This window comes from Mirounga leonina, unplaced genomic scaffold (assembly GCF_011800145.1).
Source record: "Mirounga leonina isolate KUSES-001 unplaced genomic scaffold, KU_Mleo_1.0 Mir_376, whole genome shotgun sequence".
NCBI lineage: Eukaryota > Metazoa > Chordata > Mammalia > Carnivora > Phocidae > Mirounga > Mirounga leonina.
Window position 1 is genome coordinate 5469659 of NW_023270718.1, and position 18756 is coordinate 5488414.

The 18756-nt window shown below is 50.5% G+C and overlaps 2 protein-coding genes across 4 annotated transcripts in view; one reads left to right on the forward strand and one right to left on the reverse strand.

The window, feature by feature from the left end:
- Positions 1–1325, reverse strand: part of VRK3 (VRK serine/threonine kinase 3) — a 34831-nt gene extending 33506 nt beyond the window's left edge. For 2 of the 3 annotated variants that reach the window (XM_034987031.1, XM_034987033.1), the window contains exon 1: positions 1066–1184. The gene's annotated coding sequence lies outside the window, so the exon portion shown is untranslated. Of the gene's footprint in view, positions 1–1065 lie in introns of all 3 variants that reach the window. The other variant, XM_034987032.1, reaches the window with a different exon arrangement.
- Positions 1326–1338: 13 nt separating this feature from the next.
- On the forward strand, positions 1339–18201 carry ZNF473 (zinc finger protein 473). Its single transcript, XM_034986495.1, has 5 exons — positions 1339–1360; positions 1615–1856; positions 11549–11675; positions 13798–13887; positions 15109–18201. The coding sequence occupies exons 1-5, from the start codon at positions 1339–1341 to the stop codon at positions 17589–17591; spliced, it is 2964 nt and encodes a 987-aa protein (XP_034842386.1). The 3' UTR covers positions 17592–18201.
- Positions 18202–18756: the final 555 nt, after the last annotated feature.

Below are 18756 nucleotides of genomic sequence, written 5' to 3' on the forward strand. Positions count from 1 at the left end.
AGTGGAAGATAATGGTTACTGTTTATTGATCATTGGCGACATAGCCAGCATGTGCTAAGTTCATTCATTCATTCATTCATTCAGTAATCATTCACTGAACTCCTGATATGTGCTAACCACTGAGGATACAGCAGCGAAGGCAACAAACAGACTCTTGACCTGAGAAAGTTCACATTCTAGTGGCAGAAAAGGAAATTAATAAACAAATGAGCAACTGTTTAATAGGTCAGATGAAGGTAGTGCTAGTCAACACTCAAGAAATATGGATGCAAGAAGGGAGTCTCAAAGTGAAGTCACCTGTCCAAGGTCACATGGCTAGGACTTAAACCCAAGGCTCCAACACTCAGGGGTCTTTATCATCCATTCACCCATTTATTTTATTTATTCAACAAATATTTACTGAACATCTGCTATGTGTTAAGAATTGCGTCCCTCCGGGGCGCCTGGGTGGCTCAGTCGTTAAGCGTCTGCCTTCGGCTCAGGTCATGATCCCACGGTCCTGGGTTCGAGCCCCACATCGGGCTCCCTGCTCAGCGGGAAGCCTGCTTCTCCCTCTCCCACTCCCCCTGCTTGTGTTCCCTCTCTCGCTGTGCCTTTTTCTGTCAAATAAATAAATAAAAATCTTTAAAAAAAATAAAAAAAAACAACTTAAAAAAAAACTGCGTCCCTCCTAGAATATTCTCAGCCACAGCACAGCAAAAGAGCTAAGGGCTGGACTCCACCTCCCCGCAGGAGGGACAGGTGTCCAGATGACCAGGATTCGCCTAGGCCCCGCCCTCCAAAGCAACCAGGGATGACACAGTGCCAAGGAGGGGCATCTGTCAAGCTCCCCACTAGCTCCGCCCACCTCCGTCGTAGTCACGACTACCAAGAGCCCACAGTGGCTTGCAGGGGTCGCAAGGGTAGGTCGCTTATCCCGGCGACCAGAAGTTTCTTTCATCGAGACCCCAGCCCCCGGGGACTCTGTCTCCCAGAAAGGATCGTGCTGACGTCACAGGCACCGCCACTGGACTGTGGTTAGTGGATCGGGAGACCTCCTCCTGCTCCGCCTCACTTTCCCCTCACCTCTGAACTCTGTTAGCGGGATGGGGAGCCAGACGTCCGCGGCCAAATTCTCCGACCCTTCCCGGAGAGTAGGACTCACCTTCTTAGTTGTCCCGCGCAAACTTCCGGGTGGCGGAACGGGCTGCGCGCGCATCCTCCACCCGGAGGGAGGACAGCGCCCGCGCAGGCGCTGCTGACCGCCAGACCGCCCTCGGGTCGTGCCGGGGAGGGATTATTTCCTCATCGTCCATCCCAATTCCACCCTCTTTTGGAAGGCTCCTGGTTCTATTGCGCATGTGCCAATTTGGAGCCAATCGTAAGGAGGGATGAACTACGAGGCATCTCTCCGCCTATCAGAGAGAGGTCATATTATCATTTTTCCCCCCTCAACTCCGCCCCTTACTTCCAAGCGTCTTTTCAGGAAATGCCTTCTCAACGCGTTTCCATGGCAACCCTCTGTCGCCTTCAGGCCGGAGTGCGCTGATTAGATTGTCGTTCAACAGGGTAAAAACTGGACTACAATACCCACACGCCACCTGGTCCCGATTTTGTTTCTACTCTATTTCCCAGAGTGCTCAGCGGAACCTGTAAGGCCGAGGAAGCGGGTGGAGATAGGAAGACAAGGGGCGGAGCCCGCACAGTCTTCTGGGAAACGGAGTCCTCGAGCTGGCGCGGAGTCTCCTGGGTGGAGTAGTTTGAGGAAATTCACGCGACGCCGGAAGTGGTTACGAGGCGCGAGTGCGAGGAGTTGGGTCAGCGTCTCCTTCCCGGCGGGAGTTGCGTCTGTTAATCCGGCGGACTGCAGTCTTCAGGTGAGGAGACGCCGAGGCTGGCGTCGCTGAGTACTCCGGAGGCTTGGGGGCCTCGTCCTTCCTGAGGGGTGACGGAATGCTCACGGGGCGATTTCGGCAAAGGGCGCGCCGTCTTGGGCGGTAGGTGTCTAGGTGAGGTCTTGAAGGCTGTCTTGTTTAGAGCCTGTTCTGGGCCGGGCTTTCGCTGAAACGGTTTCCAGTCCTCACCGGAGCCCTTGAGAGGAGCGGTTAGATTTTATTTTGAGTGAGGAGTCTGAGGCCGAAGGAGGGGTTGAGTTGCTCGAAGTTGAAGCGAGGCAGATCTCGAGGGATGAATGAATGGGAGGACTTCTTCGGGAGGTCGAAGTATTTCACCTTCGAGCGCCTCCTGAGTGCCCGCCGCCGCGCTGTTCTCGGGTTTCCTTCTGTCATCTCCGCAGCAGCGCTAAGTGCAGCTCCTCGCTTTTATCGGCTCCCTTGGCAGCATCTCGGGAATCACATATTTTCAGAGTTTAGAAAGTTAAAAGGGTGCGTATTTCATAGTTAGTCAACACCCCAGAGGGACCTGGGGCAATTCTTGGAAATTGATGATTTCTGCCGGGAAAGGCGTGAATCTTCACACTATACGCATCCTGTGGCGATTCGGGTTCAGTTTTGCTGTCAGTTTATGAATAAAGTTCTGGTTTTCAGAGCTTTTTTGGTTTTTAGAATGAACAGGTGCGGGACTGTGGATCTGTTTCATTTGTCCCATTTTGTACACGGGGAAACCAGGCACAGAGAGCGTGAATGACCTAGATCTCGCCATGGCCCCACACTAAGAAGCAGCAAGACTTCCCAACTCCAGGGCCCACGATTTTTCAGTCCTGTAATTGTTTGGCTCAAGTTATTCTGACAGGCTGGGTGACCTTGAGCTTCACAGTCGGGCTCCAGTTTTTTCTGTCCCATGGCTCAGAGTGTGTGAGATATGGACAGAACGTGATGTGAAAACTGTAGACGGAGGTCTCAAGCTCAGATGTCTCTGAGAGTCAGGCAGATAAGTTAAAGGAGAGAACGTGTCTGGGGGAGGGCTGTGGGGCATCAGGGAGCACTTGCCCCATCTAAGGGGGGTCGCTTTAAGTAGGCACCAACTGACAGATCAGCGGGCCAAATCTAGGATTTTTTGGACACTGGAAATATAATTTCTTTTTTTTTTTTTTTTAAGATTTTATTTATTTATTTGACCGAGAGAGAGACATAGTGAGAGAGGGAACACAAGCAGGGGGAGTGGGAGAGGGAGAAGCAGGCTTCCCGCTGAGCAGGGAGCTCGATGCGGGGCTCGATCCCAGGACCCTGGGACCATGACCTGAGCCGAAGGCAGACGCTTAACGACTGAGCCACCCAGGCGCCCCTGGAAATATAATTTCTAAGCGAAATAAGTTTGAGGCTACTTAAAATAATTTTCTTTCAAAACCTCCCGTCTGCCAACACTGTGGGAAAAACAAAAACAAAAACAAGAAAACACCACATCTGTGGAACAAATTATACTCACAAGTTGAGGCTTAACCTCCGTCATGTGAGGAAAATCACTGATGAGTAAATGTTCGCACTTACAAGTCTGCCACATTGCCTAATCTGCCATCAAAATCTGGAAAGCCCCGAAGATCGTATCTTTCCATAAATTTGGTGTCCAGACCTAACTGGAACTGCTAAGAGTGATAACCTTTAATTATCCTACCTAGAGTGAATATTTATACCCGTCACTCTAGAAATAGCGACGTGTTCAATTACAAAATGCTGCTTGTCCCACCTACACTGTGATTTTATTTATTTTATTTTTATTTTTATCTTTTTTTTAGATTTTATTTATTTGACAGAGAGAGATAGCGAGAGAAGGAACACAAGCAGGGGGAGAGGGAGAGGGAGAAGCAGGCTTCCCGCTGAGCAGGGAGCCCGATGCGGGGCTCGATCCCAGGACCCTGGGATCATGACCTGAGCCGAAGGCAGATGCTTAACCGACTGAGCCACCCAGGTGCCCCTACACTGTGATTTTAAAGAAATATATTGTATATATGGTATATCACCTTCCAAAAAATCTGAAAATTTCTGACCTTCAAAGCACATCTGGCTCCAGAGGCTTAAGACTTGTGGACCCGTCATTATGACAATCCTGCTGCTTTGTGATAGGGGTATTTTCATCACTCCATAGATATGTGCCGATTAGGAAGTTCATAGGGCTACCGATGTGTAAATAGCCCTATGGTACAGTGTTTTGTATATTATGGGTCATGAAAATAGCTCAGTGGGCAGTGGCCATAATCTTTTTTTTTTTTTTTTTTTTTTTAATGAAGTAAAATAGAAGAGACCAGAATAGAAAAGATCCTGGTACATTCTATTTTTTAAGATTCAGTATTATTTCATGAAGCTTTTGTTTAGTTATGTGTGTGAACGAGTACTAACGGTATATATTGTCTTTGTTACTGTGGGTCATGGTTTAAAAAAAAAAATGTTGGAGAAATCTTGCTGTTGTAGAAATAGCAGGTTTTGGAGGCCAACTCACCTGGGTGAGATCCTAGAGATGACAGATCAGAAATCCCAGAAAGGTCATCCCAGGGTTTCAATTAGACATTGTGTTCTGCCAAAAAAAACGTGTAAAAGGTATCTCCTGTGCTGGGCCTGAGACACAGCAGTGAGCAAGAGGGAAGGTCCCACCACCTTAATGGGCACCTCTCCCAAACATGTTATCTACTGACTGTAACAAGTGCCAGGAACAGTTAGGAAGTTGCTTTGTAGGTTCTGATGCACAGTGGAAAGGAGGGGCTGGGGTAGTTTCAATAAATACAAAGTTGTTGTGATTCCTGCAGGGAGCCTCAGGTTCAGTCTGATCCTCCTTTTTTTCCCCCCCAAAGGCAGACGCCCAACTGACTGAGCCACCCAGGCGCCCCCAGCCTGATCCTCCTACTTCGGGACATTTTGGGGGTTCATCCAGCATGGCCAGGGAGTCAACCCTTGGAGGAAGGGAGACTTTGCCCCAGCTCCCTTGTCCCCCCTGCAGCCCTGCCAGTGGGGAACATGGAGGGGAAAGAGAGGGAGCTTAAACGAGACCTCCAGCTGCTGGGCCCTAGTTGGCTGTGACTGAGGTGAGTTGAGGGCCCCTCTGTCCTAATCAGTCATCCCCAAAGCCTGCACAGCTGGCCTGCCTTTATTCTGGGCTCATTGTCCTCTGGTGGCCCCCAAGTGATCCTCTCTTTATACTGTCGCTCCCCTGTGCAGTACCCTTCCAGGAATCCTTGCTGCTTGTAGGATAAAATCCACATTTCTCAGCACAATCCTGCATGATCTGAGTCCCACCACCTTCCACGGCATCTTCTCTGTCTCCCTAAGTAACCAAAACTCCTTTCTTGGCCTGGTGGTAAAATGTTACACTGTACTTTCCAGATTCCCAGCCTTTGCTCAGGCTCCATCCTCTGCCAGAATACCCTACCCGCCATCTCTGGCTGGTAAGTCTTACACAGCCTTCAAGACACAGCTCATTACCCCCCACATTCTCTGAGCAGTCAGCTCTTCCTGGCTCTGCTCTCCCATAGCGCCCCCTGCTGCCTCCACCATAGCACAGATCCACCTGGATGTGGTTGTTCCTGCCTCCGTCTGTCAGCCCCACCAGACAAGGTGCTCCTTGGGGATGGGTACTGATTGGGACTCACCTCTGGGCCCCCAGGGAACAGCACAGGCCTGGTACACAGGAGTTCTTGAGGTGTTGCTTGAATGATGAAAGAAAACCTTCCTCTACCTGGTAATACCTGCTTATCCTTAATGATCCAACTTGAATATCTCACCCGACCAGGCAGCTTTCCCTGACTCCAAGGCAATGTTTTCACGCCCTTTCCTGGCCACAGCCCTGGATACCGCCCTCTGTCACAGCCCTATCTCCTTATGCTATCAGCATCCCTGAATGTCCCCTCTAGGCCAAGGACAGGGTCTGACACCTCTGTGCCTCCAGCATCCTCAGAGGGGTCTGGCACACAGGAGAAATGACTGTTGAATGAATGAATGCATGCTCTGACCTTGTCACTGGCCAGTATAAAACTCTCTGTGGCTCCCCAGTGCCCCACGAATCAAGTCCAGGGTCTTCCCACACCCTCCACCACTATTTCCAGGGGTGCTGCTGTCCGGCAAAGTCGAGGAGTCCAGGAAAGGAAGCTTCTTGGGACTCTCTAATCTGGCTCCTGGTGAGAAAACCTCTTTGGCTAATCCCTTCCGACAGGGTATAGACAGCAACAGTTTCAACTACAAATAACAGAACACTCGACTCAACCCAGTTTAAACTGTCAGTAGGTTCTGTAGGGCACATAACCGAAAAGGCCAGCGGGGATGCTGGCTTGACCCGCCAGCTCACCCAGTGTGACCAAGACCCAGTTTATCGTCCCCATCTCTCAACCCCACTACCTCTTGGCTCCAGCCTTGTCCCGAAACAGCTGTCAGAACTGCACACCCCCACGTGCCTCCTACAGGTAGGCTTTGTTCTAGGCACTGTATCGACACACTAGGGAACCAGCTGATGTGGTCCCTGCCGTCATGTAGCTCCCATGTTACCGGGGGGGTAAGAGCGTGTCTGCTTGGGAGGGCTGCTGTAACAAAGTGCCTTGAATGACAGAAATGTATTGTCTTAGTTCTGGAGGCTAGAAATCTGAAGTCAGGGTGTCCGCAGGGCCCCTTCCTTTTGGAGGCTGTGGGGGAGAATCCCTTCCAGGCCTCTTGCAGCTTCTAGAGGGGCCTGTGTTCCTTGACTCATGGTCACATCCCTCTCACCTCTGCTTCCTTCATCACCTTGCCTTCTCCCTCCTTTGACTCCCTCTGCCTCTTATAAGGATATTGGTCATGACAGTTAGGGCTCACCTTGATCATCCGGGAGAACCTCCCCATCTCAGGATCCTTAACGTGTCACACCTGTGAAGTACAAGGTAACAGTTTTGTGGGTTCTGGGGATTAGAACATGGATGTCTCTGGGGGACCATTATGTCTAAGGTCTAAAAGGGTATCTCAAACTTACCTTGCACCAGACCAAACTCAGACTCTGCCCGGAAACCTGCTTCTCCCACGTCTCCGGAAGCTGCAGCTCTATCCTTTGGGTTGCTCAGGCTAAAATTTTAGAGACGTCTGGGCTCCTCTCTGTCTTTCACCACTACATTTGATCTCTTAGGAAATGTTGTCAGCACCATCATCAAAATGTCTACATCTCATCCTGTCACCCCACTCTCCATCCCTGTCTCATTTCTCGTCTGGATCATGGAATTCATCTTTTTGCTCGTCTCCCTGCCTCTGCCCTTCCACCTTTTATCTTTTTCCAGGAGGAGGATCCTGTTTAGAATATGCTTAATTGATACGCTTAATTTTTGAGAAATCTTTCTGTTGTATTTTTTTTTTTTAAGTAGGCTTCATGTCCAGTGCAGAGCCCAGCACGGGGCCTGAACTCATGACCCTGAAATCAAGATCTGAGTTGAGATCAGGAGTCGGACGCTCAACCAACTGAGCCACCGAGGTGCCCCGAAATCTTCGTTGTAAAATAAAGCACAAATGCAGAAACCCATGCACGTCAAATGAATGACTTAATGAAGGCAAACACCAACCAGGTCAAGAGTGAGACCTTGGCCATCCTGGAGGCCCTTTGTGGGCTGCATTCCAGCCCTCTCACGTACCCATAAATAACCTGATTTTTGTAGTCATCACTTCCTTTTTTAGAGAAGTGAGGGGGGAGAGGCAGAGGGAGAGACAGTCTCAAGCAGACTCCAGCATGAAGCCTGATGCTGGACTCCATGCCACAACCCTGAGATCATGACCTGAGCAGAAATCAAGAGCTGGACACCCAACCGACTGAGCCACCCAGGTGCCCCTTCCTTCTGGTTTTTTGAACAATAGTTTTATCACCCAAGTGCATGTCCCTGTTGCCCCTTCTCTTTTTTTAATGCTTTTTTTTAGGGGTTTCTTAACATATAGGTTCCTCCTCTATCCCACTCTGTCTTAATAGCTTGTCCATTGAAGAACCAGGGCTGTTTGACCTGTAGAATTTTTCCCAGTCTGTTTTTTTTTTTTTTTTTTGCTGGTTACTTACTTTTGGTGCTATTCAGCACGCTCCCAGTTGGTGGCTGGATTCAGAGGCTTGATCAGCCTCAGCCAGTCCTTTTGTCAGAACTTGGAGGGGTGCCTGAGTGGCTCAGTTGGTTAAGTGTCTGCCTTCGGCTTGGGTCATGATCCCGGGGTCCTGGGATTGGGCCCCACGTTGGGCTCCCTGCTCAGCGGGGAGACTGCTTCTCCCTCTCCCTCTGCTGCTCCCCCTGCTTGTGCTCTCCCTCTCTGTCAAAAAATAAATAAAATCTTTAAAAAAAATGATTGGATAACTTAAAAAAAAAAGAACTCGGGGAGGCCCAGAATGTCCGGTTCTCTCTTTTTGTGATCCTGGCAGGAATTGATACTTACTGCCTTCTCATCTCAGCATTCCTCAGGGCTTGCAAGATGGTGGTGCTCTAACTTGTTCCTTTTCATTAGTTGGAATACTCTTATAAAAAGATATCTCCTTGGGGTTCCTGGGTGGCTCAGTTGGTTAAGTGTCTGACTCTTGGTTTCGGCTCGGGTCATGATCTCAGGGTTTTGAGATTGAGCCCTGTGTTGGGCTCTGCACTGAGCGTGGAGCCTGTTGAGATTCTATCGCCCTCTCCCTCGGCCCCTCCCCTGCTGCATGCACTCTCTCACTCTCTAAAAAAAAAAAAGATACCTCCTTTCATCTTCTATTTGGTAACCCACTGGTACAGTTCATATAGCAGAGGTGGGATAAATGCTTGATTCTTTCCTCTTATTTACCAATTTTCAGTATAAGATCAGTTCCTTCCTATCATCCTTTGAAGATGAGCATTTTTTTTAACATACCCACGTGTGTGTGTTGACTGTTATTAAGAGTTTTACAAAGCATTTTCCACAAATAGCAATATGACACACCCAGACTAACTTCCATAAGAACTAGACTCTTCTCTTCTCTGCCATGTGCCTGGCACGAGGCAGGCTCAGAGCAGGTGCTCGGTGGTCCCTGGACGATGGGTTGTGCTGTGGAGACGGTCCTCGGCTCACTGAGTCCCCACAGCAGCAGTATTTTAGAGATGAGGAAACAGGGCCTTAGAGACAGGGAATAACAAGGTCCTGTGGTTAATAAATGGCAGAACCAGAATTTGACTTGGGGGTCTGACAGACTACAGAGTCATGCCTCTAACTAGTTGGCTTCCTAGGGTCACACAGACAGGGGGCTCTCGCTCCTTTGCCCCCACTTAGTGAGTGTGTGACTCGGGGCAGGTGAATTTGATTCTCTGGGCCTCAGTCTTACCTTCTGTAAATTGTGGACAATCCTGCTTTCAAGGAGTTGGTGAGTGAGGACTCCTGGCTGAGACTTGGGATGGGGATGGAGAGGCGTGGAACTGTCCTTTGGTCCCTTTGGTTGGGTCCTTTCTACGTGGTAGGAGGACTCAGTCGCTTCTCGGAGCAGTGACTCATGCCATGGGTTTCGTTAGTCCCATCTTACTAATGGGGTAGGAATCAGGGTTCAGAAGGGGCATGTGACTTACTTGCCAGGGGTCATCCACAGGGAAGGTAGCGGCGCCACGTGCCAAGCCCAACTAGAGACTCAGGTTCCGTTCTTAGGTAAAACATGCCTGTAGGGGCACCTGGGTGGTGCAGTCGGTTACGTGTCTGACTCTTGGTTTTGGCTCAGGTCATGATCTCACGGTCATGGGATCGAGCCCTGCATCGGGCTCTGCTCTCAGCATGGAGTTTGCTTGAGAGTCTTACCGCCTCTCCCTCTCTCTCTCTCAAATTAATGAATAAATCTTTAAAAGAAGCCCATGCCTGTGTGTGCATTGATAGCAGTCTGGAGAGAGCTCACCAGAGAGCCATGGGTCCTCCTGGAGACGGGGTGCTTGGGGTAAGGCTGGCACTTTTTTTTTTTTTTAAAGATTTTATTTATTTGAGAGAGTGAGAGAGGGGTGAGAGACAGAGGGAGAAGCAGACTCCCTGCTGAGCAGAGAGCCCGATGTGGGGCTCAATCCCAGGACCCCGGGATCATGACCTGAGCCAAAGGCAGATGCTTAACCAAATGAGCCGCCCAGGTGCCTCCCCAACCCTTTTTTAAGTAGGTTCCGCACCCAGCGTGGAGCCCAACACAGAGCTTGAAATCATGACCTTGAGATTAAGACCTGAGCTGAGATTAAGGGTAAGATGCTTAACCAGCTGAGCCACCCAGGCGCCCCAAGGCTGGCCCTTTATTATCAGTACTTTTCGAGTATTTGAGGGTTTATTCTAAGTACGTATTCACTAGGAAGTTTTCAAATTAAGAAAGATGATGTCACTTACAGTTGGACATTTGGGTGCCTCAGGCCGTCATGCAGCCCAAAATGGACCCAGCACCACCTATGAGGGCTCTTGCTTCCCCTCAGAAGTCGTACTGAATCTAATCAGGCCGCTTACCAAGCAGTTTCTGGGAGATGCGGTGAGCCGAGGAGCAGCCAGATGACAGCGAGAGGAATCGCCACGTCTACAATGTGGGACCTTCAGTCGGGATGGTGGAGAATGAAGAGGGCAGAGGGTACAGCTGTAGATTAAAAACCTTCAGAGCCATGTCAGCCCAGTGCAGGGCATGGGCCACTTTGGCTTCTGATTCAAACAAGCCAGCCAGGGCGCCTGGGTGGCTCAGTCGGTTAAGCGACTGCCTTCGGCTCAGGTCATGATCCTGGAGTCCCGGGATCGAGTCCCGCATCGGGCTCCCTGCTCGGCAGGGAGTCTGCTTCTCCCTCTGACCCTCCCCCGTCTCATGCTCTCTCTATCTCATTCTCTCTCTCAAATAAATAAATAAATAAAATCTTTAAAAAAAAAAAAAAACAAGCCAGCCAGAAAAACATACCATTGAACCTGAGCCAAAACCACAGTGAAATCATAGAAAGCAGATTGGTGATGCCAGGGGCTGGGCTGGGGCTGGGGCTGGGGGTGGGGAGATGGTGGTTAAAGGGGACAGAGTTTCAGTTCTGCAAGGTGAAGAGAGTTCTGGTGATGGCTGCATAATGTGAATGCTTTTAATGCCACTGGATGAAGTGGCATTTTTTTTTTTTTTTTTTACAATTAAAAAGGAAAAAACCACCATTGAGATGTCAGACAAATCTGCATTCAGACTTTGAATATGGTCTAGGTATTCAGTGATTAAGGAGTTCTGTTGTAAATATTGAAGTATTCACAGCGGAAATCAGATGCTGCCTGGGATTCATTTTGAAATAATTTGTCCCCCCTGCAAAAACACTAATGAACAAAATAGACCAATGTTAACGGGTTGAGGTCAGGCGATGGGTACATGGCGGTCTGTTACATGCAAATCTCTACTTCTGTATATGTCTGAAAATGTCCATAATAACTTAAAATCTTGAATGAACACTCAAAAGCAAGAGCCACAGTAAATAGATTTTAGCAACAGGCAGACATGGATTTAAGTCCTGCCTGTGTGACCTTTAGGGGACCTCACGTCCACTCTCCAAGATTCCATATCTCGCCTATAAAATATGGGGATGCCCAGTCTCTTATGTCTCAGGGCCCCCAGGAGATGATTTTTGTCAAAGGCCTGGTATGTTGAGAGCACAGAGGTGCTCAGAGTGAGCCATTGGGTCCTTCCCTGACCCCAGTCCCGGTGTCACTGACAGCATGTCACATTTCAGGAATTTGTGCCCCTCGGGGATGCAGCCATGGACTTCACATTGGAGGACTGGGAGCACCTGGGGCTGGACCAGGGGGACCTGTTCTGGGACACAGCGCTGGACAACTACCAGAACCTATTCCTGCTGAGTGAGTGTCCACTCTAGCCCTGGGGTCCTGGTCACTGCCCTGCTCAGTGGCTCCTGTCCCCCAGGATAAACTCGGCTCCTGAGCTCCAGAGAACCAGCATGACGTGGCCCAAGAGTGCTCAGCTGGCCAGTTCTGGCCACAAACCCCCCTCCAGGGACATTGGCAATGCCCTAGCTGATTATCAGCACTTGGGAGTGGGGGGTATGCGCCTGGCATCTCGTGGGTAGAGCCCAGGCTTGCTGCCACATGTCCTGGAATGCAAGGTCAGCCCCTACAGCCGAGGATTATCCGACCCCAAATGTCAGAAGTGCCAAGGTTGAGAAACCCTGATCACCCCCACCTGCTGCTCTGGCCTCGTCAGCACTTTCCTCTTTGTCGTTGTAGAGCTGACAGGCAGAGTCCTTGCATCTGCCTTCCCCTCTGCTAGAAGACTCGTCCCCTCCCTGCCCCCAGGACAGCCTGTGAGCAAGTCCTCCTCTGTCTCCTGCTTTGCTCACCCACCACCCCCGCACTTGCTAACTGCTCATTTGATGCTCTGTCTCCTGCAGCTGGGACGGGTGCCCCCTGAGGGCGGGGACTGTCCACCCATGCTGCTCACGGGTATATCCCCAGTGTCTGGAACAGTCTGTACCTGCCGTGGGGACTCACTGAGCGGCGGCTCAGTAAATGCAGGAGCAGTTGAGTCAGGAGCCGGGTCTCATGCTGGGTCAGTGCTGAGAACTGCCCTTTAATCCTACCGTCCCCCCACGAGGAAGTCTGACTCCCTGTTTTGTGGGCCCTTCTGAAATCGAGGTCCACAGAAGGGCAGTCACCATCTCAGCTATGCTGAGGTCCCCACAAGCACCCTGTGTTTGGTGGTGCACGAGGAGGACTCGCAGGACTCAGCATGTAGTACTCCCGGCCACGACATATTACAGAGAAAAGACCCAGCATGGGCAGCAAAGGGGAAACCAGAGCCAGCTTCCAGAGCCCTCTGCCTGTGGAGTCCCACAGGATGCGTACCGAGGTGACAACACATGTGAAATGTCTACCAGGGATGCTCGTTAAAGAGACTCAGTGCCCATAATTTTTATTGGGGGCTGGTCACAGAGGCGCGCTCTGCCTGGAATGTACCAGAATTCTAGACTCCCAGCAGGAAAGCAGGTGTTGAGCATGACCCTTGGGGCACAGCTCCTCTTGGTTCGGGAAGTCTGCCACCCTCCTCAAATCCAGGTGCCCAGACACCAGCCAAGGGCCAGCCTTGCAGATTTTCTCTCAGCTCCGCCCGGTGTGCTACAGAAGCAGCTTGGCTCAGACCTCCGTGTCTTTTTTATTTGTAAACTATGGCCCACGATAAATGCATGTTTCCCTTGACTCCCCTGCACACGTGTGTGTACACCCGAGCAGAGTATTAGCTTCCTATGGCTGCTCCTACTCATGCCACGAACACAGCAGCTTAAAACAATTCTTCTAGTTCTGGAGGTCGGAAGCATGAAACGAGTCTGACAGGGCTAAAATCGTGTGTTGGCAGGGTTCGATCCTTTTGGAGGCTCCAGGGAAGAGTGTTTCTTTGCCCCTTTTCAGCTTCTAGAGGCACCTGCTTTGCTTGGCTTACGGCCCTTTCATTTTCAAGCCAGAAGGGGCTTTTCCTCCACTGTAGCTCGGACCCCCGGTATTATGACTCTGCTCCCTTCCTCGAGCAGTTAGTTTGCAGAGGGCAGAGCGCGGGGCCGACTGGGCTGTGGGAACCCGGCATGCTCCATCCCAGGCCCGGCCTGTGGAGGCCTCAGGTGATGCGCGCTCCCTGGGTGAATGCGTGAGCCGTGGATGGCTGAGTAAGTACGAGCCTCTCCACCTGGCAAACCGCTCATTCCTCAAGAGCTGCTGCAAGTCCTTTGTATCCCCAGCCCCGGATGTCACAGCTCTGATCACCCTAGATTGTGACTGTCTGGGTCCCTCTCCTCCACTGGACTGGGAACCCAGCAGGGCAGGTGTCCCTGGAGTCGCCCAGTGCAGCGTCTGGCCCTGAGAAGCAGTATGCTGGATAAAGCATTGGCTAGGCAGGAGAGCCAGGAGGTTCCCGCTACGCAGCTGGCTGGTCCTCCATGTCCTAGTTGATGACAGTGCTCTTCTCTGCCTGCAGACCCCTCCAAACCCAAACTGACCTCCCATCCAGATGGCACCGAGGAGCTGAAGGTCCTGGTGAGAGAAAGCCCAGAATCAACGGGCCCTGGTGAGTGGGCAGGGAGGGGAGGGCGGTGGGCCTGTGCCACGTGGCCCCTTGTGTGCCGTCCAGATCCAGAATGTCTATCCAGACATCTTGACCCCAGGCTGATGAGTGTCACTCTGCCATGTGCTGGCTTCTGTCCGCTCATCCTGGCAGGTTGGGACCCTCCCTCTGCCGGCCTGTCTCATCTCCATCTACATCAGTGTTCAGCATGCGGCTGTTCTGGTGCCTTTCCTCTGTCCCCTCTTCCATCTTTTCAGGCTGAGCAGGAGGTGGCCTTCCAGGCCCTGATTCAGTCTGTCCACCTTCCTGCCTTGTGCCTGTTGAGCCCTGCGAACCCCCGGTCTGTTTCACCCCTCTTTGCATAGGTCCGTCCCACAGGGCATAGCGGGGGGCTGCATCTGTGAATAACGCAAGCCCAGGCCTTAATGCAGCCAAGAGCATTTGTTCGGGTCTCTCCTAGGCCATGGTTCCTCTGGGTGGAGCAGGTTAGGCAGTGAGGGTATTAACCTGGTTGAGATGTCCCCAGTGGGAAAAGGCAGAGACAGGGGCCTTGCCTGGGGCACAGGAGGCTGTTCTCATGGTCAGATCATTAACACGAGAAGGGCCCCCAAATCAGAGATCACGGGGGGGTGGCCGCATGGCTCGGTCTCAGCCTCCACCACCCAGTCAGGGTGCAGCTCTGTTCTTGGCTCACTGCTTGTGAGCTCATGTATGTGGACCCTCTGTAGCCTCCTGTCGAGCACACCAGTGTTTGTGCATAGGTGACCAGCCCAGCACAGAATCCGGCCACCTCAACAACGTATGCTGTTTCCACGCACATGTAGCCGCGCCTTTACCAACCCAGTCTGTCCTCCGCTGGTAATAACGGTAGTGCGTTACTGTCATTTATCTCTCTTTCCCCGTTGAACAGTGCCCTTCTCCCGGAAGCAGGCCATAGCTGATGGGGGTAATGGCAGAGAGCATCTGCTGAGAGGCTCCCCTTCCCAGTGGAGCCCCTGTGGCTGCCCAGTTCCCCGCTTAACTGTCCTGGAAACGGGCTCTCTGTTTCCTGTGATGCTAGTTCCAGCCAGGTCACGACTTCGGCCCCTGCTCCTTCATCACCTTGAGGACAGGCTGACTGAGGAGCCATCACCCGTTCTCCCTCTTGTCTGTGTTCTCACCCTGCAGCTCCAGACTTTTTTACCCTTGGGAACAGGAGACATCTGCACTTTCTCTCTCTTTCAGACACAGCTGAGGTCAAGAACTGTCTTCTGGCCCACGACTTCTTGGAAGAAGGACTCTCCCAGGAGATCGTGGAGACATTTTCCAAGGATGGCCTCTGGAACTCCAGTTGGGGGAAAGCCTGTGTAGGTGAGAGTTGGTTAGATAGTATCCTAGGGGATCCAGAAAGTTTTCAGAGGTCTGACTTTGTTACCAACAAGGAAAGTCCCATAGAATGCAGGAGTCACGAACTCAAGAGAGACCTTGGTCCTGAGTCTCTCCTTTCCACAGGAGAGGATTCTGTGATTCACAGTCTTCCTGAAAAGAGCCTGGCACCAGCTACATCTCCAGAGCATGGGAGTGACTTTGGCTGTGACTTAGACCAGAGCCGGCAGGAGACTCTCCAGGAAGGGGAGAAACTGTATAAATGTAGTGAATGTGGGAAGAGCTTCAGCCAGAGTTACCACCTTATCCAGCACTGGATTATTCATACTAGAGAGAAACCCACTGTACATCAAGAGTATGAGGAATGTTTCAGCCAGAGTTCTTGCCTCTTTGTGCCTCCAATGACTCACACAGGCTACAAATCCTGTGTGTGTACCAAGTACGGGAAAACTTCCAGTCAGAATACACACCTTCTGTGGCATCAGAAAATTCACACTGGAGAAAACCCATCTAAGAATCAAGATGGTGACCAGCCATCAGGTCTTGGCTTACAGCCTGCTGAGCATCAGAAAACCCACACGGGGGGTCAGTCCTACAGATGTAGCGAGTGCGGCAAGAGTTTCAGCCTAACCTTTCATCTTACTCAGCATCAGAAGACCCATACCCAGAAACACTATGAATGTTCCAAATGCAAGGCGACCTTCAACTTCCATAAATACCTCCTCCAACACCAGAAAATCCATGCTGCGAACACGCCCTCTGAGTGTCAGGAATGCGGGAAGACCTTCAGGCGGAGTTTGCTGCTTGTCGAACACCAGTCTGTTCACACTGGAGAAAAGCCTTACAAGTGTGATCAGTGTGGGAAACCCTTCAGGAATATCTCAACCCTAAAGATCCACCAGAGGGTTCACAGTGGAGAGAAGCCTTACAAATGCAGTGAGTGTGGGAAAGCCTTCTACCGGAACACTCACCTTAATGAACATCAGAGGATTCACACTGGCTACCGGCCCTATAAATGTCACAAATGCATCAAGAGTTTCAGCCGGCCCTCCCACCTGATTCGACACCAGTCCATCCATGCCACAGAAAAACCCTACAGCTGTGCCAAATGCAAGGAAACTTTCAGCCACAATGAACACCTTGTCCAACACCAGAAAATGCACAATGTGGAGACCCCGTATGAGTGTCAGGAGTGTGGTGAGCGCTTCATCTGCAGCTCCACCCTAACTTGCCACCAGACTGTTCACACCAGAGAAAAACAAGGACTTGGTGAGAGCAGGAGGATCCTGAATCAGGACTCAGAGCAGAGAGAGCAACCAGGAATCGGCGAGAAGCACTTTAAGTGTGATAAATGCGAGAAAACCTTTAGCCGCAGCAAATACCTGACTCAGCACGAGAGGGTTCACACCAGGGTGAAGCCCTTTGAGTGTAACCAGTGTGGAAAAGCCTTTGCCCAAAGTACACAGCTCATTCGCCACCAGAGCATCCACTCTGGGGTGCGGCGGTATGAATGTGGGGACTGTGGGAAGGCCTTCATTCACAGCACTTCCCTCACCAAACATCAGTCTGTCCACAAGAGCAAGCACCCCTTTAAATGTAATGAATGTGGAAAGACCTTCAGTGAAAGTGCACATCTCTCAGAACACTGGTTAATCCACACTGCAGAGAAACTCTTTCAGTGTAACAAATGTGACAAAGGTGTTGCCCACGGTAACTGCCTTACTCAGCATCCGAGAGCTCATGCTAGAAAGAAGTCCTTTGAGTGTAATGAATGTGGAAAATCATTCCATCAGAGCTCGTGCCTTTCTAAGCATCAGAGAGATCACACAGGTGAGAAACCCCACAAATGCAGTGACTGTGGGAAAACCTTCAGCATGGGTGCTCAACTCATTCAACACCAGAGAGTTCACACCAGAGAAAAGCCTTATGTTTGTCAGGAATGTGGGAAAGCCTTCAGCCAGAGCTCGTGCCTTTCTGTTCACCAGCGAGTTCATACCGGAGAAAAGCCTTATGTTTGTCAGGAATGCGGGAAAGCCTTCAGCCAGAGCTCGTGCCTTTCTGTTCACCAGAGAATTCATACTGGGGAGAAGCCTTACGTGTGTGCTGAATGTGGGAAGGCCTTTGCTCAGAAAGCAAATCTGATGCAGCATGAGAGAGTTCACACTGGGGAGAAGCCTTATGCCTGTAGGGTGTGTGGGAAAGCCTTTGGCCTCAGTGCCCATCTCAGTCAGCACCAGAGAGTTCACACCCAAGAGAAACTAGCAGTGTCAACCTTGTCAGCCCTTTGCTGCAAGTCTCAGCAGACATCAGCAAGTTCACACTTACAGGTAACAAGGAGTTAAGTAGAAAGTAACAAGTAGCAATACTTCCTACTGCTGGGTTGCAGCAAAGTCCCAGACATCTGAACATGGTTCACCTGAGTCCTAAAGTTGAGATCACATTGTAAGCTCCCTCTCCCCAAATAAATACATCTCTTTGCCATAAAGAGTGATTAGAAAATTTGTACCCGAGTTTCATGAAAACACAGTAGTTGAGAACATGGGAATTCAGAGGTAGACCTGAGCCAGTTGGCTGAGTTAAATCCCAGCTCTGACACGTGCTACCGGAGTGTTCTGGGGAGAGTCGTGGGACCTCCTAGGGCCTCAGCATCCTCATCTGTAAAATGGGCACAAGACAATGACCTATCTCAGAGGGCTGTTGTGAGGATAAATAAATAGATGTAAAGAAGCACTTTGAACTGAGTGCCCAGCACGTAGTAAGTACTCACCAAATGTGAGCTACAAATACTTATGATATACAACAAATATATTAAAAAGAAGGGAAGAATTAGCAATCCTCTATTTACTGCAGTTAATGTTCTTGCTAATACTGTGTGGTGGCTTTCATTTTTTAAAAAGATTTTATTTGAGAGAGAGAGCAGGAGCAGGGGTGAGGTGCAGAGGGAGAGAGAGAATCAGGCTCCCCGTTGAGCAGGGAGCCCAACCCAGAACTCGATCCCAGGACCCTGAGATCATGACCTGAGCCAGGCAGATGCCCAACCAACTGAGCCACCCAGGTGCCCTTCATTTTTTTTTTTTTTTAAGATTTTACTTTTAAGTAATATCTATACCCAACGTGGAGCTCAAACTGACCACTGAGACCAAGAGTCATATGCTCTTCTGACTGAGCCAGTTAGGCACCCTTGCATCACTTTTATTTATTTACTTTTTAGATAGGTTTTTTTTTCAAGATTTTATTTATTTTAGAGTGAGTGGGAGGGAGAGGAAGAGAGAATCTGAAGCAGATTCCACGCTAAGCACAGAGCCTGATGCAGGGCTTGATCCCACAACCGTGAGATCACAACCCCAGCCAAAACCAAGAGTTGGATGCTCAATTGGCTGAGCCACACAGGTGCCCCACATAGCTTTCATTTTTAAAGGTTTCTCCAAAATGCCCCTGACTAAATTTGGTTCCCCAAACCCAGCACCTTGCTCTTTTCTTTAAAAAAAAAAAGTCATTTCCTTCCCT

Bases quoted from the DNA above. Each gene is read 5' to 3' on its own strand.
- ZNF473 (XM_034986495.1), top strand. From the start codon at position 1,339: ATGTGCCAATTTGGAGCCAATC. The intron at 1,361-1,614 runs GTAAGGAGGGAT...TCTATTTCCCAG, and splicing joins GTGCCAATTTGGAGCCAATC to AGTGCTCAGCGGAACCTGTA. The intron at 1,857-11,548 runs GTGAGGAGACGC...GTCACATTTCAG, and splicing joins CGGCGGACTGCAGTCTTCAG to GAATTTGTGCCCCTCGGGGA.